General features: G+C 37.8%; 4 protein-coding genes across 6 annotated transcripts in view; 1 reads left to right on the top strand and 3 right to left on the bottom strand.

Moving 5' to 3' along the window:
• Positions 1-7: 7 nt before the first annotated feature.
• LOC100878716 (glyoxalase domain-containing protein 4) lies at positions 8-1,897 on the bottom strand. Its single transcript, XM_076542256.1, has 7 exons — positions 1,822-1,897; positions 1,413-1,534; positions 1,303-1,352; positions 864-1,129; positions 630-785; positions 367-542; positions 8-290 (listed from the first exon to the last, which is right to left on the bottom strand). The coding sequence occupies exons 1-7, from the start codon at positions 1,880-1,882 to the stop codon at positions 183-185; spliced, it is 939 nt and encodes a 312-aa protein (XP_076398371.1). The 5' UTR covers positions 1,883-1,897; the 3' UTR covers positions 8-182.
• Positions 1,486-3,819, top strand: Pbp49 (proximal sequence element A Pbp49). Its single transcript, XM_003706803.3, has 6 exons — positions 1,486-1,617; positions 2,085-2,461; positions 2,529-2,715; positions 2,791-3,063; positions 3,126-3,370; positions 3,456-3,819. The coding sequence occupies exons 2-6, from the start codon at positions 2,265-2,267 to the stop codon at positions 3,724-3,726; spliced, it is 1,173 nt and encodes a 390-aa protein (XP_003706851.1). The 5' UTR covers positions 1,486-1,617; positions 2,085-2,264; the 3' UTR covers positions 3,727-3,819.
• On the bottom strand, positions 3,760-6,642 carry LOC100876371 (protein O-mannosyl-transferase Tmtc4). 2 transcript variants are annotated; one of them, XM_012293685.2, is made up of 11 exons: positions 6,501-6,642; positions 6,206-6,431; positions 5,955-6,138; positions 5,703-5,882; positions 5,181-5,641; positions 4,738-5,118; positions 4,566-4,673; positions 4,346-4,487; positions 4,166-4,280; positions 4,004-4,096; positions 3,760-3,913 (listed from the first exon to the last, which is right to left on the bottom strand). In XM_012293685.2, the coding sequence occupies exons 1-11, from the start codon at positions 6,541-6,543 to the stop codon at positions 3,777-3,779; spliced, it is 2,070 nt and encodes a 689-aa protein (XP_012149075.2). In that variant the 5' UTR covers positions 6,544-6,642; the 3' UTR covers positions 3,760-3,776. The 2 variants fall into 2 exon arrangements, with proteins under 2 accessions (XP_012149075.2, XP_003707000.3); XM_003706952.3 differs by having other exon boundaries at positions 3,760-4,096.
• A 217-nt stretch (positions 6,643-6,859) lies between these two features.
• Positions 6,860-23,642, bottom strand: part of LOC100876256 (uncharacterized) — a 36,508-nt gene continuing 19,725 nt past the window's right edge. Inside the window, exons 2-13 of one of the 2 annotated variants that reach the window (XM_012293689.2) lie at positions 19,704-22,194; positions 15,184-15,278; positions 14,975-15,104; positions 14,533-14,636; positions 14,232-14,409; positions 13,613-13,856; positions 13,347-13,521; positions 13,144-13,270; positions 12,786-12,959; positions 12,573-12,655; positions 12,145-12,184; positions 11,194-11,334 (exon numbers count right to left, since the gene is read on the bottom strand). In XM_012293689.2, coding sequence (XP_012149079.2) covers positions 12,163-12,184; positions 12,573-12,655; positions 12,786-12,959; positions 13,144-13,270; positions 13,347-13,521; positions 13,613-13,856; positions 14,232-14,409; positions 14,533-14,636; positions 14,975-15,104; positions 15,184-15,278; positions 19,704-21,830 — 3,459 coding nt within the window. In that variant the 5' untranslated portion in view covers positions 21,831-22,194 and the 3' untranslated portion in view covers positions 11,194-11,334; positions 12,145-12,162. Of the gene's footprint in view, positions 11,335-12,144; positions 12,185-12,572; positions 12,656-12,785; positions 12,960-13,143; positions 13,271-13,346; positions 13,522-13,612; positions 13,857-14,231; positions 14,410-14,532; positions 14,637-14,974; positions 15,105-15,183; positions 15,279-19,703; positions 22,195-23,642 lie in introns of both variants that reach the window. The other variant, XM_003706951.3, reaches the window with a different exon arrangement.

The following is a 23,642-nucleotide window of genomic DNA, read 5'->3' as shown; positions in this document are numbered from 1 at the left end:
TAAAATATAATAATAAAAAGTTATTGTTTATTCATAAAAATTTATAACAGAAACCACCACCATATATATTCCTCTGTAACAACAAAATTCTATTGACACAGCCTTCCAAATTTGTGGTAATACTCAATTTTTCAATACTTATTGCACATTCAAAAAAAACAACTGTATGGTGTAACAATCATTTAGCCTTGTTTAGCAATATACATGTCCAAAATTTTTTCACTTGGATAATCTGGTACTGATAACTGACGGAATCCTTCATCATCCACAAAACAAATTTCATGACCATCCTAAAATAATCATTTATGATTGTTCATGTTGTTTATTAAATGTAATTTATAACTCAAATATTATAGATTTACTTACTGGGTCAGCAAGAATAATGACCCTTACAGAAGCCTTTCCTGGAGTATCTAAAGTAATTAAGTCTGTTAGTATTTTATTTCCACTATCTTGTATTCTTTTTTGAATTTCTGGCTGTTCATTATAGGGAACTGAAAATGCTATACGTCCATAAGCTTTTGCATGATTTACTTCAGTACCTAGTCAAATAAATTATGAAGTTTTATGATCACAGAAGCTCTCAAAATCAATATATTAATTATAAACTTGCAATATCAGTGGCATACCAATGTCTTCAAACTCAACCTTAGCTTGATCCTCACTATATCCTAATAATACACTGTTATCAGTTTGCTTAAATATTTTTAATTGTAATATATCTTTCCAATAAGCAATAGTTGATTGAAGATTTGAACTAGATAAAGTTACTTTCTCCACAGGATCTGACAAAAAGACATGAATTAATATAAATAATATTTTCAAATGACAACATAGTAATAAGAATAATTCTTCTGTAATACCTTTATTCAAAGGTTGTGGTTCATCAATGATGTAATACTTGTAACCACCAGGTGCTTCCAGAATAAATTTTCCATTTTCTTCCTTTATAGGCCACTCATTTGAACGAGCTCTTTGAAGCACCTCTTTAGAACGTATTGTTATTCCACGAAAATCATTCCCCATTTCATATTCTTTAATTCCATAATTATAAGTTAATTCTACTACAAAATGTGTATCTTCTGGACCATATCCTATCATTGTTTTACTCCATCGATTTGCATATGGTCTGTATATAATACAATGAAGTATAAGTCATGTGAAAGACAGTTATTAATAAATATATATGGTCTATGTACAGAAGTGAAACAACATGAAAAAGATACAGTGAAAAAGTGTCTTTGAACATAATTACACATTACATAAAATAAAAAAAGAGAGAAATTAAATATAAGTACAAACCCATTACAAGCGGCTTCGCAACCGTCAGCAAATTCCTCGTGTCGCAATACCTAGAACAAAAGATTCTGTACGATCAGATACCTACTAATTAAGATTAATAAAATACCAACCTTCATTCCAAGAATCTCACGATAAAACTTCGCTGTTAATTTTCGATCCGGTACTTTAAATACGTAATGAAGAGCTCGTCCACTGACCATTTTTAAGAACTGAATTTTGGCGAAAGTTGTGTCTAAAAAATACGAGAATATGACAGTATGTACTTCCGTCAATTCTTACTGTAAGGACTATACTGTAAGAACTGTAGAGATGGAGGTAATTTACTTTTATGTAACTTATTTGTTCCACACGCAATTATTGTCACTTACACAATTATACACAGTTCAAATCACTGTATATTTCAATGATATCTATTTATCAAAGTTTCAATAAAGTGAACAAAAAATATTGAGATAACGCAATATACTTTTAGTATTTCAAGTTTTATGTTACAGTTACAAAATGCAATCTGTTTTATACCGGTGAGTAATGTCAATAAATCGCAATCTTCGCAATTCTTATTTATTCTACTGTGCACCATCTGTTGTTAACACTTGAAATTACAAGTTTGTTTGCGCATTCTATCGGTGCATTGCAAAACTGAAATTCTATATGTACAAACATATTTATATACAGATATTTAGTGACGTTAGATTTAGTAAATGGATATACAAATGTGATGATTAATGTTAAAACAATAATATATGCTAGTATTATGACATTAATATTATTTTTAATTTCAGTATTTGACTGAAATTTCATTTAATATATACTTAATACGTTAAGAGAACCTAGTCGATAAAACACCAACTGATTTAAAGGACCCTGAACGTCAAGCAAACGTCAAGTGCATGATTGTCCTTAATTTAAAAAATATACAAGACGTATGTAATTTGGGTTAGAAATATTTTAGTAAAAGTACAATGGATGATGTATACAAACTTTACAATAACAATGCGTCACCAAAGATTCAAATAAAAGAATATTTTGATGAATACAGTAAGATAATAATGTATACTAGCTGTTTTATGTCAATGAAAAGCGAAACCACTGACATTATGGCACTAATGGGAGTAGAACTTGAAGAAGATGAAATGTCCATGTTAATAAATTATTGCAGGTATTACATATAAGCAATAATTATAATATTGTTGTTCTTAGTAACATAAATCATATACTTTTTTTAGCACTGACAATTTAACGGTAGATGGAGAATTATCAAAACTACTTAATACCAGAAAAATGAGGAAAAAAGAAACATTTGATCCTCAAGAACCAGAAGATATAGATTTAAAAACGATTCAAAATCTAAGAAAAAGATTTAACCAAGATAACAGACAAATTTGTTATAAATATCAAAGTGAATTATTTATAGTAAGTATCTCTTTCAATTCAAACATAACTGTAAATATATACTTTCAATATACATTTAGTAATATCTGTTGATAGAATACTGAAAAAGCAAAAGAAATAATTGGGCCATGTGTTGTACCTGGTAAAGATATTCTTATTTCTGTCAGAGTTTATCATCCTTTCATACATCGTACAAAAAATTTACCAAAACTGGAATGTGGTTCAAAACTTAGATTAAATAATATACTGGGTATATTGGGTTCTCAGACACTTGCAGATTTGCGAGATAAAATATCATGCATATCTGATTATACTATTTCCAGAGAATGTAGTGAAAATTTAAATAATGCAGTAGGACCTATGGCAAAGGTAATTTATTATTATAGATCTTTTAGCTACTTACATAAAGTATATATTTAAATATATTTTAGGATGTTTATAAATCAGGATTCTTTTTTATTGAAGACACATTTTATAATGATACAAGGTGCCCAACAAACATTGATTATAGTAAAGTGATTATTGATTGGGCACAGAGGCGATCAAACTTAGGTCCTTTTAAAACTGCTATCATGGAAGATTGTCGAATAGATCGCTTGTGTTTAAGATTTGGTTATCCATGGGTATATAAACATCAAGGTGGCTGTGAACATTTGATTGTATTTAGTGATGCTAGGTAATTCAGATATATTGTAAAACAGTAATGAACAAACTGAATTCGTATTGTAATTGTTTTCAATTCAGAATATCATTATTTTTAGGTTGATTAATTCTGATGATGATTTAGCTGTGTCTGTATATCCCAAGGTACTCAGACTAAGGCCTATGTCTTCTAAGTTTTGTATGATATGTGGTATATACAATGCACAATGGATTACAATGGAGCATGAGAGAATACCACATAATCCTTGTTATTTCTGTGATACATGTTTCAAATCTTATAATTACATTGATGGTAAAAAGATTGGAAATTTCGAAGCATATGCATACCCACGTAATATCGAAGCTGTGAAAGGAAAAGTAAAATTATAAATAACGTGCCCGATTTTTTTTATGAATTCAATCTTTTGTACAAAAATAAATTATTTTATTGCTGTTTTTAAAGAATACAATTTTCTTAAATTATTCCTTGCACTATTTAATTCCGGTTTAATTTCTAATGCTTGTTTGTACATGTATTCTGCTTCACGAAATCTGTTCCATCTGTGATATAATACGCCTAAATTCGTATAAAACATAGCATCAGTAGGATTTTTCGATATCGCATTTTTAAAATGCACTTCTGCTTCTACAAAATTTCCAGCTTTACCCAATATGTTTGCAATGTTAAAATGAATCGAAGCATCATCTGGCAGAAAACGTAAAGCTTGATGTGCTACTTTTAGTGCTTCCTCACGCATTCCTACAATTAATACAATATATTTATCGTCCAATATCAATTGTTAATGTGTAATATTTTTCATATACTTACCTAAATCATCAAGAAGTAGTATCATATTTGTCCATGCTCTCCTATGTGTTTTTCTTTGTCTAGTAGCAGATTCCCAAGCTTTCAATGCTTTGTTATAACTTTTTTGTTCTAGATACTGCAATCATCATTGTTAAAAATTACTACTTTTATATTTTATTAATTAACGTTTAGGTTACTAACCAACACGCCTAAATTGTAGAAGCAATCAGGGTATTTACTTCTGTGAGAAAGAGCAGTTAGATAACTGTTTTCGGATTCCTTATACTTTTTAAGCGCTGATAAGACAATACCTAAATTCATCCATGCTGTAGCAAAATCCTCTCTAAAATATAAAATTTATTTAGCAATATGCTGCATATACAACTTAAAATTTTCAGACAACAAGAATAGTCAAACTTACTGCAACTCGATAGCGCGTTTGAACAAAATTTCTGCTTCTTCATATTTTCCTTGATCTTTAAGTAAATTACCAAGATTGTTCATAGCTTGAGCATATGTGGGATTTAATCTACTTAACAAATACTGCAATTAGTTTTTTTACTTTTAAATGCAGCTGCTATAAGTTTTTATACCTTAAAGCTTCTCGATATTCATATTGGGCTAGTGTCGAATTTCCTATGTCAGCTGCATTTTTTGCGATATTATAATGAACTTTTGCATTTAAAGGACAAACATGTAATGCTGATCTAAATAGTGTAGTTTCAGTCTTCCATTGTTCACTTCTTATCCATGACTTTGTAAAAAATAATACCATTAAAATTGTATATAAAAACAATAAACATTGTACAGGAACTCGATTACAAAGCTTTTGTAATCCTATAACAATTAAAAGACAATAACCAGCAGAGGGAATGTATAATGTTCTCTCTGCTAAAACAAAACCAACATTAAAAAAGATGTTACTAGCTGGCAGAAATGGAATAATAAGCATTGTCAGTCCTATTATTGAATATCTGTAAAAAATTAATTTTTCTTATTAAAATAGAATACATTCATGTAAGAATTGATTAATTACCTTAGATATTCATTTTCACAGGAAGTGAAAGTATACATAAACATTGTTCCAAGTATTAACCAGAATAAAAGAACAAAAATTATTCTTTTATCATAAATGGTAATTAAAGGTATACAGCCCATTGACCAGTCAAAACATAACCATTGTGGACAAATTAATAACCACGCATTCAAACAATAAATATAACTATAATTTAACATTCGTAAAAATATATTATTCATGAATGATGCTGGATTATCTACTGGCTGGAAAGTAGGAGCTCTGAATCCCATAATACAAAATCTTGAAAAAATAAGTATTAAACTAGATGCAACCAATGTAAATAGTCTAATTAACAATTTTTGTTTCCTCTGAATTATATGTTTTATTTCCTCATAAGAAGATTGTTTCATCTTAAATACAACTAAATCGCTTGGAAGTATTCTGTTCACAATTATAAGATCATATATGCAACAAATGCCCTAAAAAATTATTGTTATCATTAATAATATTAATAAGTAGAAAGTTATTTTTGTTCCTTACCATTACAGTAATTCCAGTTTCTTTACACAGCATAGCAATCGCAATAAATGTAATACAGCCACACATACTAAACCACCTATGTATTAACTTTTTTGCATAAATTGAATAATGGTAACATAGGATGGATATCCACATAAATAATGCACACAATAATTCTGCTCTACCCACAATACCAGAGACCTATGTATTTAATTAAATCATTAAAATATGCTACTTTATACATAAAATATAAACAAATTGATTGCTATTTACAGCTTCTGTATGTATTGGATGAACTGCAAACAATGCTGTAGCAAAAAATGCAATATTGTTTTGTTTTCTACCCAAAAGTATGTTAAATACTGCCAATGTCAATATACAAACAAATGTGTGTAATATAATATTTATTATATGATAATCTTGAGCTACCAGATCTTTGCGAAGCCAAAAGTGTAATCTACAAAAATTATTTATTTATAATAAATATTCAAATATATTAGTTTTTGTTGTATAATGCATTTTACCGAAAGGTCAGTATTGTAAGTGGTCGATAGGATTTATGACTTTGTTTATTGGTCAACTTAGTTCCCCAAAAATCATTTTTGAATATGTCCCACAGAGGAGTATTTTGTACATCTTCATTATTTACGATAGCTTCAGAATCATCAAATACAAATTCTCCATTGTAACTGTTGGCAAAGCACATTGATAGTAAAATAATCATTAGTAAAGCAAGTGGTAGGGGAACATCTGAAAATATTGATTATTAAAAACGATAATACTTCTCATGAAGTTTGTTGTATCAATATATTAATTCACCTGGTAATCCAGCATTCAACTTTGATGACATATTTTCTTTCATTGACTTTAACTTGTTAAATACTGATATTTTTGCTGATACGTTTAATCTATAATATCAACACAGCATTTTCTTTGAAGTATATTTCCAAGAAAGTAAAGAATGATGATTTAAATTCAATAATAAATATTATATTCATTTAAATTATTAGTATGTTTACACTTTATACCTAACCTCATATACATTGTTTTCGCTATGTCAAGTATACATAATTTTACTAGTGTGAAGATCCATGCATTACCTACTGCCGATACTTCATAAAGAAACATCTGTCAAAAAGAAAAGAGGAGGAGAATGATAAACAATTTCCAAGTAATACTTCTTTTACCATTCATTTTTATTAACTTGCAAAATTACCTTAATCGTCTACTCATGCACAGATAAAATATATAAATAAAAATGTAGGTAAATGGTGAACGTGAGTCTATTATCGAAACTGTCTAAGCACGCGTGTGCAAATATACCACGAATTCAATATCTCAACCGTACTAGTTGTCCCATGAAAAATAATCATTCTTCCATAGAAACAGACACGAAATCGCTCGATTCAAAAGTCGTGTAACAGATCGCTAGAACAGTGATAAACCTATCATAGAATAATGAATAAATATAACAATCAAAAAACATGGCCAAATGCAATGACGAATAACTAGACATTCTTTTCTTATCCATTTTTTTCTCGTTTCAACTTTCATTCAATGGAAACTCGATGCATACTACGTTGTCACGATGAAATTCTATGAAGAGATATGCACATATATATACATATATATGGTAAAAAAATCATAACGAGCTATATAAAAGATAGAACTGTAAATGTTAATAGTTACATCTTTGGATAGTCAACAAAAGCGATCACTCGCAAAAAATGGTTCTCCAGACGCGAAGAACGCAACAGAGAAATTAAATAACATCATGATAAACGTTAACCTCTTATTTGAAGATTCCTCGTAAGTTTGCACATAAAATATTTTTATTTCAACAAAAAAGAAATTATTCGTTTTGTAATTTTTAGAGATGCGCGAATCTTAAAATTTTGAGACGAGATTGGAAATTTCGGAGGATACCGAGTGAGAATGGTTCTCTATTACTAATTTATTCTCGAACTCGGGAAATCGATATGATTCAAATTAACACAATTCAATTCCGCGCGATCCAACTTGGCGAAATTTAATTTGCATCTGTGATCTCATTATCTTTTTCCAACCCGACCCAAAATTCAAGGCACTCTGCACATCTTTAATAATTTTATCTCGTCAAATAAAAGGTCAACTACCCCTCTTTCAGAAATATTACGGCGAAATTCACTAATTCGATTCTGCAAGATTTTTACAATAAATCTTACAATTTTTATTCTTTCTCGTCGTAGCAATACGAAAATTTGTCGACGTAAAAGAAAGCGCGTATTGTCGTTAATATCGATACTTGGTAAACACGATTTAAAAATAGTTGGTAAAACAGAACCACGTGCAATTAACCGAACAGGTACGCAAACAGCAACAAGAACAACATGGTCACGTAGTTTACCAAGTATCAATTTAGAGCACCATGCGAATGTAAATATTTAATTCCTGGATATTTTTTCTTTAAAACTTAATTAATTTTTTTCATTTCTTTTGTTCGTCGTTATTTTTCATTTTTTTTTTTATTTCCCGCTTAACGCTTTGTCAGCAAATAAAACGTATTTTATTCAAAAATGAATAAATATTTGTTGTTAAATTATTGAAATTAACAAATTCTACGTTATCTTAACATTAACAAATTTAAATGGAAATTTTCTGTTCCAGGATTAAATATCCTTTACGATAAGGAACGTTCTGCGTATATGAATAGATCACTCGCAGCTCACCTTCGTTGATTAACAAACAACATGGAACAGATAAAAAGAAAGAAATGATTTCGCCGTGTTCGTTACGAGAATTATAGCACACATTTCGACTAGAGTAATATATATTCTATGTACGCGATTGAAATCAAATTTGCGGAAAAAGTAATATACAATATTCCAGCAGTCTTAGCGGTTCAAGCGAATTGCGATAATGCAATTGTACCCTTGATTAGGGTGTTCTAGTAAGAAACAATAATATATATATATATATATATATATATATATTATTCGATCGTTTGCAATAATTGTCCATTTAATATTAGAACAACAAGCAATAAAATTCACGCTGAAACAAGATCTCACGATCAATTAACAAGTTCGCTATCAGTGCTCGATCTTTTCCTTTTTTCGTTTTTACAAAACATCGAATAAAATAACATAATTTCGAGCCACGTACATCGTTCAAAACGATCTTGTTTATTTTTTATATATATTGAAATAACAATTTAAGATTTTAACATGCTCGTTACTCTGATAGCGAATGTGTTAAGAACTGAATGGTAACAATAAAGAGAGACATAGTAAAAAATAACACAGGGTACAAATTGGTCTCTAAACTCGCAAACTGATTAAGTTGTTGAACCGCGTTTAAGTGTTCTTTTCTCAACAAAATTTTACCATACATTCTTGGATGATCGTATACAACGGAAAGACAGTTTTTTCCGAAGAAGTTTAAAAATCGGAGAATCTCCTACATTTGTAGTCGAAACTCTAAAGATTTAAACGATATATAATTCCTTAATAGCATTAAAAATTACACTCGGTTGCAATATAGATTTCTCCCGATTAAAGATGAAGCGTAAGAATAAGAGCTTTCCACCAATTGCCTTTAATTTTATGAGAAACCAAAGAAAGTCTAAATAGAAACTGGAGGGAACGTTGAATGGGAAAATTCAAAGAAGGATCCAAAGAAGGATTCAAAGAAGGACATAGATGAATCCTGCAAGTGGTGGAATATTCCTTCCTGTATACTTCCTTTTAACTGAAAAATATCCAAGTTGCACGCTGTTGTACATAAAATCTCTATTATCTTATTAAACTAATTAAAAAAAAGAAAGAGAGAGACAGATAGAGAAGAAACAATGAATATTCAGAATGCATCGTTTCGAGGAGAACACTATAAAGCAACGTTAAACTTAGATTATAAAAGCTACGTTTCGCTAAATGTCCAATAAACGAGGGAAACTCGAATGGTATCGAAATTTCCCAAAATCTTAATAACATACGTCGCTTATGGTTGAAGAGGACGATGTGTTATGTATCGTTTAAGCACGACTTCCGTTCAGAATTTTTCTGTTTTTTGCTTTTTTTATTTTCCTCTCCTAGCTTCGCGTCTTTGGTTTGTTACTCTATCGTCTCGGTACAAACCTACTTCCAAATGGTAAACGAAACGGCTGGCAATGCCCGAAGCAGTCTGCGACCATCGACAAAAAGAAGACGAACACTCATTTACGAGTACTCTACGTGCAATTAGACGAATACTTTGCCACGATTCTCGCTTTGGAACCTCTCGAGCGACATTATCGTGCGTGCAATTAATGTCGCATACAGCGTAATACTAATGACGTATAAGACAAGTACAGAAGGACAAAACGTTTCTTTTTTCGTGTCAGCGTATCCTTTTACGCGCAATTTCCAGTTGTTGCAGCCTCGAACTGTGAATTCTCTTCTCGAGAGAAGCAGAGGGTGTATATGCTCGCAGAATTTCCTTTCTCTCTTTTTGTTTCGTCTAAAAAATATGACTTCTTTGGGCTAGAAAAAGGGTAGTTCACGAGAATAAAACTGTAAGAACAGACCAGGTATCCGATCCTTTACGAAAATGTTTCTAGAGCTACAGATTCAGAGTTCTTTAACACGTTGACTGGCAATTTGCATAATTTCTGTAGTATTCAAAATGTTCTTCCTTTTTTCCGTTGTTCCGGTCGCAGGAAACTCCCATAACAGTCAACACGCTAACGAACGGCTGCAGCAATTGAAAGAGCCGCAATTTCAAATGACTCTCACACGTTTAAGTAAAAATAAGGGTCCATGATTTGCTGTCTATTTACAATGTGAAGTACACAATATGTATATCATGATAAGTTGAACAATGGCGGCCCGTTTATCACATCGTGGCCTGATTTCTATCCCCAGACTATTCATAGGTACGGATCGATTCGGTGATATTGAGCCTTTCCCGATTGCAAACAGGATTACAGGTCACTTCTGTGTATAGATTGCTCAATTTTTGACATGTTTCTATTACGAAAACGCTATCGACGTTTCTACTCCAAATACTTCGATGAAAAGTGTATCCTCTACTTTTAAAAACGTCAAGCTTTCAAGTCAATCTCCATTTTCGTCACGTGGAAATCGTTACTAAAATTGTTCGAACGTTTCTTCATCTACAGGGAACGGTAAAATCAACGAGTCTCGGATATCTTTGTACTTCAGGGCGGTGATTCGAATCTGGTCACCGAATAGATTCGTATCTAACGATCCCCCAATAAAAAATGATACGGAAATCCACTGAGAATCGTTCTGCCATCGTTAGTACGGTAGTTTATGATGAGATTACACGATTCTCTTAATTATACAGAGGATAACTACACGTTTAAACTACTGTTGCTTCGAGAAAACAGAATATTTCTCTTCTTTGCAACGACGTGTTCAGTTTTTCCAAACATCCTTGCATTCGCAAACGAGGAAACGATTAGTTGTCGCTTTCGGCGTAATCATCGCTGTCACCGCTATCATAATATTGACTTCTGGCTTGATGTCGAAATGTATCCGACTGACTGACCGTCGACAGACTGTCAGGATGTCCCGAGAATTGAATGTCTGGATGCTGAAGCAAATCCGCCGATTCGCCATCCAGAATGTCCAAGTTTCGAGAGAATACATCCTCTGGTAGACAATCGTACGACCTGAGGAAAGATCGAGTTTCTTCAATTAAATAAATCTTTTGAATAACGTTGTTAATACTCGGGAGTTAACTAAAATAGGAGACTATCAGTGGATTAACTACTCTACAATGCAAAACGTTTTAGAACAGAGATTCCCAAAGTGTAGGTTCAAATTTACAAGCGAGTGACCCGTGAAAAATTGTTTTTATCGAAACTGGTTTTCGATCCACAAAAATTTGAGAAACCCTGTACTTCGAGCCTTGATTAGCCACTTGAAAACGATGCAACTTAAGATCACGCTTTAGTAAAAGCAAAGAAATAAGGTGCTTGTTAATGGTCTATACAAATGGTTTCTTGCTTTTGAATGCAAAACGAAGTTGTAAACCTTCAAAATACTATTCACCAAAATTTGAAACATTTGTAGCAATAAACAAATGATTATATGTAGCGTAAGAATGAAAATGAAAAGATGAAGTACGAAACGATTACGAAAGATATATTTGAAATTTTATGTTCAAATTTCATTATTCTAAATGAAAAATTCCAAATTCTATATATCAAGAGATAAACGCATAGATAACAATTAATTAACGATTCATATATTCTTGGCATATCATAATTTCCTCAAGCGAAACAAAATGAATAATTTATCGTGTACAACACTACACGAATTACATTCGAATGATACACAATATTCAAGAGCATGAGTAATAAAGGCGGAAAAAATAAATAAATAAGCGGTTAACCAACCCTCCATTAATATATTATGCATACACGTGCATCGCCATACCATGCAATTCTGTCTTTCCCTTTTTATATTTCTTTACTTACTGAGCTGCTGATGATGGTTTACATTTCATCATCACACAGCCTGCAACAAACGCATATATCGTACCATTATCATTACGGTCAAAAATACATGGTGAAACTGTTAGGTCCCGTAACGGGGAGCATACTGTCTACCTAACGACAAAGCATGCCACAATTCGAAAGCTATGAGTTCCGTTTCATAGCTTGAAATTGTAAGCCAGGACTTTCTACAGAAACCATCGGTCCGGTTCATCCATTACATTGCGGAATAACGTTCAATTTCTCTTGGTATATTGGTCAACTATTCGTTCCATAATTTTTAATTTCATAACATAATTGTTCGTTAGTTAACGATAATGAGGGTGGTGTAATTAGATGAAGATGATACGCGATTATGTAATATAGATGAACCGTGTGTTCTTTACGAGTCACTTAACGTCAATACTTACATTTGCTCGTTCTGTTCGTTGCCGCTCTCTTCAGCAACCAATAATTCGTATTCCTCTGCTGCGAATCGATCCCAATCTGACAGCTGTTACAAAAGAAACAAGATTTAATAATTAGAATTTCAATATGTCTCACTACGTATACGTAATAAAAATTGCGGTAGGCTTCTTTAGGAAACAGATATAAGCTTCGTTAAATGATTGTCGAAGATTTACCTCGTGACCATCAGGATCATGTTCTCTAGCCGATGCGAAGGGATCTCTTTGTTCATGATCCAGGTACTTTTCAAGGTTGAAGAACGTATCGAAGAAGATTGAGGTCATCTTGCATTTCTTCAAATCGCTCAGAGATATCTTTCCTGGCGTTTCTGGTTTGATCATGTCCAGCATCTGCAACATTTTATAAAAAACTTTACTTAGATAACAAATAAAACTTATTAAAATGTTGTATTTAGTACACAAAAGAATAAACTTTGAATATTTGTGTGAATCACAAAAGTGATGGTTTTAATGCACAAATAAAATACGTGTCTCTTTATTTATTAACCATTAACAACGATTAGACAAGACTTGCCTGACAGAGACAGTCCTCAAAGGGTAACGTTTCAATTCCAATTGCTTCCATACGATGCAACTGTTCTTCATAAAAATATTCCAATTCATACATCGATAAGTAACCGTCTCCATCGAGATCCATGCACCTGTTGATCACCGTCAATATAAACTCTGCTATATACGTATTTGTACAATGTATATACCAGATACTGTATATTGTACCTAAACCAATACTCGATCGCAGTCGGATGGTTTTTGTCCTCTTCACTTAGCAAGAACCATACAAACTCTGTATAGCTCATCTTGTCTTGTGGTTGCTGGACAGCGTTCCCACTTTTCATACCACCTCTTGTCACAGCGCCGCTGAATATTCTTGCAATCATACGTTTCGACAGAGCTAAAATATAATTTAATCGATTGTATATTGTTACTCTCGATACTTAGCATAGATTCTAGGAAAGATTTTTAATAAGGAAATACGGTCTCACCATGATCATTGTGTTTTGTGAGGTCCGTTTTATCGATGAACAGATCGTGATCCCGATCCAATTCCCAGAATTTACAATATATAACGTAGAAGTGTTCATAACTGAAGTATGCAGTAACTTGATTGATATCTTCCTCGTGTTCCAGAATCGCGATCACCGATAGTAGGTTGCTTCTTCTCAGTTCAGCCACGGAGATTTTTCCGCTCCAGCTTCGGTTTACGCAATAAAATATCCTGGCAATCACCTGCAATGCAAATCCATGAAATAAAAGCTCAAACGTCTTTCGAGAACGTTGAATGCAAATAAACTTTTCAAGCAGACATTCGACGTCGAGACATGACAAACTGACCGTGCAACTACAGAAGCTAATTGATGGAAAAAAGGAGAGAATAAATTCCACGGATGAGGAGTTCAGATGAAGTGGTATTGTGTCCACTTGTTAAAACGATAATTGCACGAGGCGAACACGATTATCTTGAATAATTCAAGAGGATTCTCGTTGCATAAACCGCGGCTCATCATCGATGGAATCTTTCTCTCTTTCTCTGTCCTTCTAGTAGCTTCTTGCTTGTTCAGCCAAAGAAATACCCGGCAAATATTTATCGCGCGAATAACGAACCGTGTGTACGTAGCGTGAATGGAACTCAGTAGCCTCTTTCAGGAAAATTAAACCAGGGTGAGTTTCGACCACGTCTTGCACCAACGGGATTAAATCCTCTGGGAGTATATTGTTCCTTTGGCCTCGGGTTGTGATTCTGATAAACTTACTCGCCGCATCGTGGTGGGTGTTCGACAATCTGCAATCGAGAACTATATTGTATTCGTGAACTTGAAGGAAATTTTTCTGGTCCAATGCATGGCGATTGAACGTGTGGTAATACAATTTCTAGTGGTACCAATGGAAATATTTGGGCGCTTACTCTTTCCAAAAATCAAGGAACGCATTCATCTCGACGTATCCAGTCTGATCTCCTCCAGCGGCGAGAAAAAGCGGCACTTTCCAGTAGAGCGGCAAGTCGCATGCCTGTAAGACAAATCATATCCTTTGTACACGTCTTTTCGAGCACAACGAGTCTTTTGCTTTCCCACGTAAACAGTGCTTGGAAAATGCCGATCAATTCGCTCCGAGTTTCATCGCAACCGTGAACAAATAAATAGAAAGAAAGCAATCGTTCGTGAAACTTTTAACGAGCCTCGTTATTGCGGTTAGGTTGGAATTCTGTATTATTGAGAAATTTTTAATGTAGGTCATTCGCGAATGCGATGCATATATATAAAAAATAAATGGCATATTGGTACTGAACTTTTTTAAGTTATCATATAGTAAGCGAATTAAGTTAATATTCCATGTTATCCTTTTACCTTGGTGATGGTATGAAATTGACCACGAGAGGCACGATGACCAGGTAAAGCTTGAAAAGCAGCAGTGATCTTGGAGATAGTTGCTTCGATCTGAGACAGTGGCACAGGTTTTCCCCCGGGGAAGTAAAATCTGAAGTATAATTTAATAATTCAGTTTGTATCGAATCGCTGTAGGATATCGGTTCATTGTGTTCCGTATCAAAGTTTACCGTGGTATGTGAACGTTTCTGTTCGCTTTCACGTGCCTCTGGAGCGTCGTGTGCGGTGGCAAGCTCTTTTGCTGTGTCTTGTCTTTCGCGTACGTCTAGAATCAACAGGCATCGTTCGTGAGAAACTAACTAAGCAGTGAAAACTTCTCTGGAACCGTAAATCCATGGTGTTGGATCTACTTAACATGCTAGGTACTGTGAGAGTCACATCATTGATAGAATATAAATAATTAAAGCATAGCATATTGTACTGAATATGTTATTAGTAATCTGTGAAAATTCTTGTTTATTTTTTGATATAATTCCTTTATTTCTTTTTTTAACGTTCCAATCAAAAAAACGTTGTAAAAGAACAAGTTGTAACAGACAACGTGTACATTTCCTCTCGCGCACGTTACGCAATTCCATTTACTCGTTACAAACAAAGGACGCCGGTGTGACGAATTGCGCTTAATTCTAGTTCAATTATACGCTGTTGGTCGCAGGATGAACGCGTTTTTTTCGCGCCAAAAAAGTATTCAATCGGATGTCGGCAGCTTCACGAGTCGAAAATAACGAGATAATCTATGAATCCATGACCGATCGACGAATTTTCGAAGAATTCGTAAAGTTTTACATCATTTTTACCTAACGGAGATTGATTTGTTGATACCGATTATCGGAGCGCATCATCGATGGCGATAAGAGGGAACTACGAAGGCGTGATTCTTCGATAGAGACACATTTTAGCGCGATTGTACGCTTCGCGTTGGACGTATCGGTGCGCCAAGGACACGACATCCTGTTACGCGACGCAAAGGATCCGAAGAATGCAAAGATGCCGGCCAACGCGGTTAATGCATTGCCGCGCCGCGCCTCGCTTATGCGACTATGATTGCTTACATCACGAGCCTCCCCTTATCTGCATACGTACATCGTAAACACGCAACGAGAAAATCTTTCCACGTGCTAACTATTTCGTTTCTTAACGTCAAAATTTACCGCTGAATACATCGCGTGAAACGACACGAGCTAGACAACGACTCCAAGATGAAAATCCTGGAACTGCATCGATAGGAAACGCGCGATATGGGGACGGTTAGACGAAACACGTCGATCGCGATAATTGCGAGCTCGGTTTGGCACGGTTCGCTGGGTGACACACGGGATACCGTCAATCAGCGTTCGCGATGGGCATTGCGATTTTGACTGCGCCTCTCGATCAGCTTCGCTCTTGCCAATCGATCAAGGACTACCTTTGTTTCGTTACCGAATGCTTAACCTTCGTAATTCTATCCTATTCTTTCATATCTATAAATGGCTGCAAAGATTCGAACATAGAGGTAGCGCCGGATGTGCGTAGTATTCACCTGGATAACGACGATTGTGGGTGGTGTCGATTACAGGTGGTTCCGAGTATGGACATAAAATGCTCGGAATTCAGATGCGATATCGAGCGACTCCTTCGGAAGAAAAGCGACGACTCGATCGATTTTTTCGGAATGTTTCACCGCTTACGAACAATAAGAGCCACACGCGGCATTATTAAAGGTCATCGAGGAGTATTTTCTTCCTGGTTTTCGTTATTCCAACGTTCACATTCTCAGCCGCGAACTTTCCACCTCTTGGAGAACGATTTTTCGACCATAAGCGGCGATAGAGGCAGGCTTCAAGGCGACAGTCGACGGCCTTTTAAAATCTAGCACGATATCCAATATGGAACGGCTACAATGAGTCAGTCAGCCGGCGCAGATATGCCGCGAGAAAACGATTTCTCGCCGTTCGAAGCAAGGGCAGTCGCGTGAACTTTTTCCTATTTTCCTTTGAGGTACTCGCTACCGATCTCACGCGCTCTCAGAATCTTCTTGTTCTCCCATATCGAGCGGAGGGATAGCCGGTGATGCACAACGGTGTCGCGAAGTTGTTTCAAATGGGAATTTTAATTACCCAGATACCTGGAACGTTGATGACTGCGCGATCGCCTTGGGGCTGAATTAGTCCCCGCAATTTCAACTAAGCGACGATTAAGAACGATCGTTGGGTAATCAGATGAAACTAACGATCTCTTTGATAATATTCCAGATGAAGCGAATAGCATTCAATATTCTATTTGCGAGCTTTTAACGTGGGTGGCTTGATGAGTTTTAGAACTTGTTTTCCTTTGAATTTGTAAAGGGTTTTATAACATATGTATCACAATGTATGGGATTCGTTCGCAACGAAGCATAATGCTCGTAAATATAAAACTATCATCTGACTGGTTTTTTAAGTAACGATCACTTTTCGAAGGCTTTAAAAGGACTTAAATTTTTATGATCGCCGGGCAATCAGATAAAATTAACGATCTCCAGTCTTTATAATAATTAGTCTGTGGATATTAATAAACGTATATCACGAATTGGAGTGTTATTTAAGCGGACCGTGACGATAAGTCGAGTTTCGATTATCGTTTCCACTTATGGCCATGGTGGTCCTCGGCGTCCCTTGCGCGCTTATTTCTTTTTCTCGAGGTCGAATAACATTAATCGCAACGAAAAGCGAGCAGTGAGTCAGCGACGACCAAACTACGAGACACCTCCCGCTCTTTCTCCTCTGTTAAATTAATTTAAACGAGGACTTTTGTTCGTCATAACGCTGCGGCTATTTTTCCACCTTACCGGTCATCCGATCTTAATCCGGTTACTTTTGTTAATGTTACACAAATTTGCATTTTCAGCCTCGCCGGTATCAGTTGCTTTTGCTCTTGAAAGAGCGTGAATTTTCATCAGGTAGCTCTGTACAAAGTAAGAGGCAACCAAGCGACGAGAATCGATGCAGCCTCTGCACTCGTTGCATCCATAAATATCCACGTGTTTCTCGATGCAGATGAAATTCAAGGAATCTTGTTGTTTAACGTGTTACCGCTCGTCTGAACTTTTTCCAGCGACGATTTTCATTCATGTTTTCTTCTTGGAAAGTTACCGAAAGTCAATCAGAATCGTTCGTTTACAACGTTCGCGGTCTATTGCGATTTTCCATCATTTTACCATGTACAAAGTGCTCTACAAGATAGGATTATATAATTTCTTAGCAATCGTTAATAGCGACGATACAAAAAGTAACGGTATATCAGCATACTGCTCGCTCAAAGTGTTACTTTAGTACCAAACGACGATAACGTCGAATTTACCTAATAGTTGACCCAGAAAGAAAACAGGTCGCAACGTCGTCGTTCCAAAATCGTGAAAGGCTATAGAGGCTGAGAGAAAATTCTTCGAGTAAAATCGAGGCTTGCTCGTCTCGAGGTACAATAGGAACGCAATAGCCGTCTAATAACAATGCCACAGCCAAGCCCTCGAGCGACATGCATTGTTCGAGCATTGAGCAACCGCGTTTGAAGATCGTGGCTTATCGCATCGATGTATAGCTCGCGATTAACGCGATCTAAGCTACCTGAAGAACCGCCACTGATTAAAATCGCATACGCTTCCGTACGATAAATCAGGTAACGAATGCTGACAATTATAATGGTAGCACTCGAAAACAATTGTATCGTAATTGTCTATGTTCGATCAAGGTAAACCTTTTTTGGCAGGCACATGCCATGTTAGGTATATTCCTCCCTTCTTTCTGGCGAGGCTCCAGAATCACTTTCTTAATCGCTCTGGATCTACGTTTTTCTTTTACTCTTCAAACATGTTCTTTCATTGTAACACGAATATTGCGAGTTTCGTAAGAGCCATCTAATCTTCATACCGAAATGGATATTCGTAACGTCTATAACGTTGTGAAATGCTGAATTTTCAAATTTACGAGCTTGCAGATTTAGAACTTTGAAAATCTCGACTTCTTGCTATTTCGAACGGTACTGCTTCTAAGAAATATGGGCACTTATTAATTTTTTTTTAGATCGCTTAGAGAGACAAAGAGGGGGTTCAAAGGAAACAGGGGAGAGATTTGAACGATGTTCGAAGAGAAAGCACAAGGCATGCAGAAACGACCTCTACGCGAAAGAGATCTTGAACTCGTTTCGAGACAAAAGTACAGGAGTCGACCGGTCGAACATCCTCCCAGGGAAGAGGAATTTGGACGGCGACCAAAACGCCCGATATAAGCTTGCAAGAGTAGCAAGAACGTGAGCTTCTCGCACGTCTTCCCGATCGTGTAGCTGCTCGACATGGCTTCATCAATTCGACCATCTCATCCGGCCGAATTAAACTTGTTCTCGGAAACCGAACGTGACAAGCACTCGTTCTGTTTCGTGTTATACGCGATTTCGAAATTTTAAAATATACTTCTGCAAAATCTGATCATTTCTACTTTAAATCACGACCGTGGCACCGTATCTCGTATTTCCTATTATTGTAACTTTCTCATATTTTCGATCGACACAAAAATAACCGAAGAATGAACACGTATATAATAATATAAAAAAATGAGCCCGATTTAATTAAATGAAATCTTCAACAAGCGCTATGTAATAATGTTTGACAAGCGTTATTTATTCTTAAACCATTCTGAATTCGAACAAAAGAGAAATCGCTAAACAACCAACAATTTACCTGAGCCTTGTTTTGAACCTCGTGTCCAGTTCTCCAGGTGTTGATAGCAGGTTGTCGTGGTCCCCGTTTATCGAGCAGCAACTCGCTCGGACACTTCTCGAAGATAAGCACGCGTTCCGCGACAGATCCTCTGGTGAGGAAAGGTCTGATAGGGTTATTTCCGGTTCCAGTTGCAGCAGCAGCCCTGATGTGCTGTTTCTGCTGCGTGGTTAGTTCAGGATGAGGCACTTGTTCGATCCTCGGCCTGGGAGAGTTAATCCTGGGTCCCCACCTGGACGTCACAGGATCTTTCTCCTCCTTGTTAGCCTCTTTATCCTTCCGTATCTCCGTCTCGAACTTGGACCTGGTGGTCGATACCAACTGTTCCGTGGCATTGAACGCGGGTCCGTTGTTCGTCTTCTGTTCCTCCAGCCTCTGTTGCGTCGGTGGATTCTGCTGAGCCGCTCTGTATCTCACTTTCGCGTAATCCACCACTGACATGTTAGACAAATCGTCTTTGCTGAGGGCTTTCGCGTCGGTCGCGCCTGTCGAGGTGGCTCCAGGAGGCGTCGCGACCACGTTGTTCACCATAGCCGCGGAGGCTGGCACCAAACCCGCGGCATGGTGATTGTGACCAATGATTATGGGCTTGACCGGCTCCACTTTCGGCTTCTCCCGCTTTATCGCGGGTTTCTGCCGACCCAGAGCCGGCACCGTCCTTTCCGTAGGCTCCTCCGTGATCACGGAGCCAGTCTTCAGCGCGTTTATCAGTCTTTCTTCTTCGCGAGCCACCTCGTCTAGGTAGACGCTCGAATTGGAACCAACGTTTCTCTTCTCTTCCTTGACTATTAACACCTTGCTCTCCTGCGGGGACCTGGCAGAAGGATCCGTTATCCTTTTACCTTCGTTCAACTTGTTCTTCAGGGGCCACGTGGTCAGACCAGAGTTCATGGAGGATTCGTCGAGATTCGGGGACGTGATGACGGTACTCGTGGGCCTCTTCTGCTGCACCGCGATCTTTGACGGCGTTATGTCCGCCGGGAAGGTGGTCTCGATCGTCTCCAAAAAGACTTCTCGATGATGAGCACCGGGAGTCTTGGTGGCAACTTGAGGCTTCACTATCTGCGAGGGTTTATTCGCGAACGGCGACGTGGGAGACAGCAAACTGGTCTGTTTCGTCTTAGCTTGGCTGGCAACGTTACTGTTTTTCAGAGGCGACGTTTGCGGCTGTTGCTGCTGCGTCGAGTTCCTCTCGAACTTCTGCAGCGCGAACTGTATCGACGAAGGCAGTGTCTTGGACGGCGACCTCTGTCTGGACGCGGCGATCCTGGCCTTATCCTCCACCACGAAGTTGTTGACTAACTTCTCCAGATTCCCGTTGTCCAGACTGGGTGCTTGGGTCAGTATGTCCACCGTGGGTGCGGAGGTAGGCGTCGTGGGGGTGGTTTTCCCGGTACTGTTCGGGCTAGAGGTCGGAGTGAGGGCGGTGCCGAACTTGTCCGCTGCCGTGGCATTGCTGTGGCAGTTCAGGATTTCGGTAGGAGCCAGACCTCGACTCTTCCAGGTCTGGTAGATCGCCTCCGCGTGATCGCTGATCTGTTTCGCGATCGCGGCGATGTCCTCGTCGCCCGAGGTCGAAGTGTCCGTGGGGAATTTGCGACGGAGGTCGTGTTTGGCCGTCGCAGCCATGCTCCAGGTTTCCTGCTGCACCTGGCTAGGTCCCTGTGTGTGTTGACGCAGCTGGGGATGATGTTCCAGCAGGAAACTCGCCGTTCTTCTGCTCAACTCCGTCGAATGGTCCAGCACCAGCTCCACCAAGTCAGGATTACTCTCCAGAGGCACCACGTTCACGGGAATGGCGTAACCGAAATGGATGGCCTGACAGTCGACCTGATCCGTTCCTGATCGAGACTCGTTGACCAGACAGGCGTTCAGGTCCGGGCAATGAACGGCTCGACTCGGACGCGGATCGACGGTTACGGGAACGAAGAGATCGCGTCGGGTCGCGCAGACCCGGCGTTCGATCGTTTCGATTTCTAGCCTGGCCAGCTGGCGGCCAGCTACGCTGCCCGACACCGCCGTTTCCGTCCTCAGCCTCGACGACGACGATGCTGCTTCCGTGATCACCGAGCTAACCGATGCTGGCATATCTCAGGCCCAGTGGCCCAAGAATCTCGTTCTCCATCGCGACAACGGTCGACACGAGCTCCACGAGATTCTCGCTCCGCCCATCGAACCCCCCATTGTCTCTTTTTCACTGTCTTCCTTCTGGTTCTTTCGAATTCGAGGTCTCCTTACGAACGATACGAAGCAATGGAGAGTATCTTGCCGGTCAGACGGTTGGGGATGCACTTGGACCAGAGGTAGAGTTCACTGTTGACATTATATGGTTTAATTATAGAGGAGGTACGCGATCACTGCCACCAGCGGGGTATTCGATTGTCGAAGATCACGAGCCAGTGGCGATCGAGCTACATCGTCGTACCCGCAGCTATTGGATATCGAGATTGATCTGAAAAAAGATAAATATAAATTAACGATTATACCACGAGCCACGTGTGGATATATTTTCGGATGCGATACGTGCTCTGAAATGGGTAGCGTGCTGGTTATATACAATGGTACATGTAAATCGTATCTGTCGCCGGCACGGTCTACGTAATTAGAGATGATCTACGATAGCGTCAGAGTCTAGTGACCATCGCCTGTACTTAAAATACAATCAGTTACGTAAGTATATAATCTATTCTGCGACTAATTGATTCGAAACGATTATAATATGAATGACCAAATCGTGAATCGCGTGAGTCCGCGAGATCGCGTCGTGGAATACGAAACAAAGATAGCCATCCAGAATACGAACAGAAGATATCCATCAAGAAATAATTCCAGCGAGGGGAAAGCGTAACAAATTCTTATCTAGCGATGGTTTACGTAAAAGCATGGAAATTGAAACGGCTTGGCAACGCGTACTACACGGTCGGCCGGGTATTTCTTCGAAGTCACCGACATCGAGAACGTGTGTATGGAAGAGATCTCGAAGAATCATCGTCAGAGAGTTGCCAAACGCACGCTTAGTGGTCAGAGACAAAGAAAGCTCCGCTTTGGGAATACAAATTTTCCTCGGTCCGAAAGGGGAAGGGCAAGGAAGGAAGGCGCGGACGAGGAGCAAGAGGAAAGGAAAAACGTGAGGAACGTGAAATGTACGCGGCTTCCAACGATTCGAGCAGCAGCGAAGCCGTGAACGCGCGTCTGGTCACGGATCGTACGCACGCATTTGCATACGCGTAGCAATGCAGGGTGAAAGTACCGATAGAGTGTCGCCTTTTAGGTTGGACAAAGCCTGCTGTGCTAGTTGTTTTGTCTTGCATCTCTGGAAGACGTGTTGCGACATTAATCTTTCAGCTGATTCGCGTTATCAACGATCCATCGACATCGGTACATTACGGATAATAACCCATTGTTGACCGAAAACGAAAATGCTCGTTTCACAGAGGTACGGTGATCCGGAGATATTGCCACGCGTTACATGGCCACTTTGAGACACCTTCTGAAATTCAGTATTTAATAACTAGCAAATCAGCGGGGCTACGTTGATTTCTAATCACCGCCGACCTTCCACTTCCTGGATCTACCCACGTTCGTAAATTTGTAGTTGGGGCATTTCTCTAAATATATCGCTCGCTAGGGATAACAGATTACGCAACAAGCTAGAAGTATAAATTCTTTACGAAATATGATGTAATCTTGAAACCGAACATTTTCGCGGCACGAAAGAGCGAAGAAGCCTTTCGAAATAATAGAGTATCGTAACGGCGCGAACATCGACTCGATAAAAATAAGTTATGCTCCACTCGACCTCGATTTTTTCACTTTTCGACGTTCTAACGATTCCTTTACGGTAATCTGTTCGCGACCTTGCTGTTTCGTTCGAAATTCTGTTTGAAAAAGAACACATAT

The sequence above is a fragment of the Megachile rotundata genome, chromosome 2 (assembly GCF_050947335.1).
Source record: "Megachile rotundata isolate GNS110a chromosome 2, iyMegRotu1, whole genome shotgun sequence".
In the NCBI taxonomy this organism is placed as follows: domain Eukaryota; kingdom Metazoa; phylum Arthropoda; class Insecta; order Hymenoptera; family Megachilidae; genus Megachile; species Megachile rotundata.
Note: the sequence above shows the minus strand (reverse complement) of the source record. Positions and strands in the feature narration are given on the sequence as shown.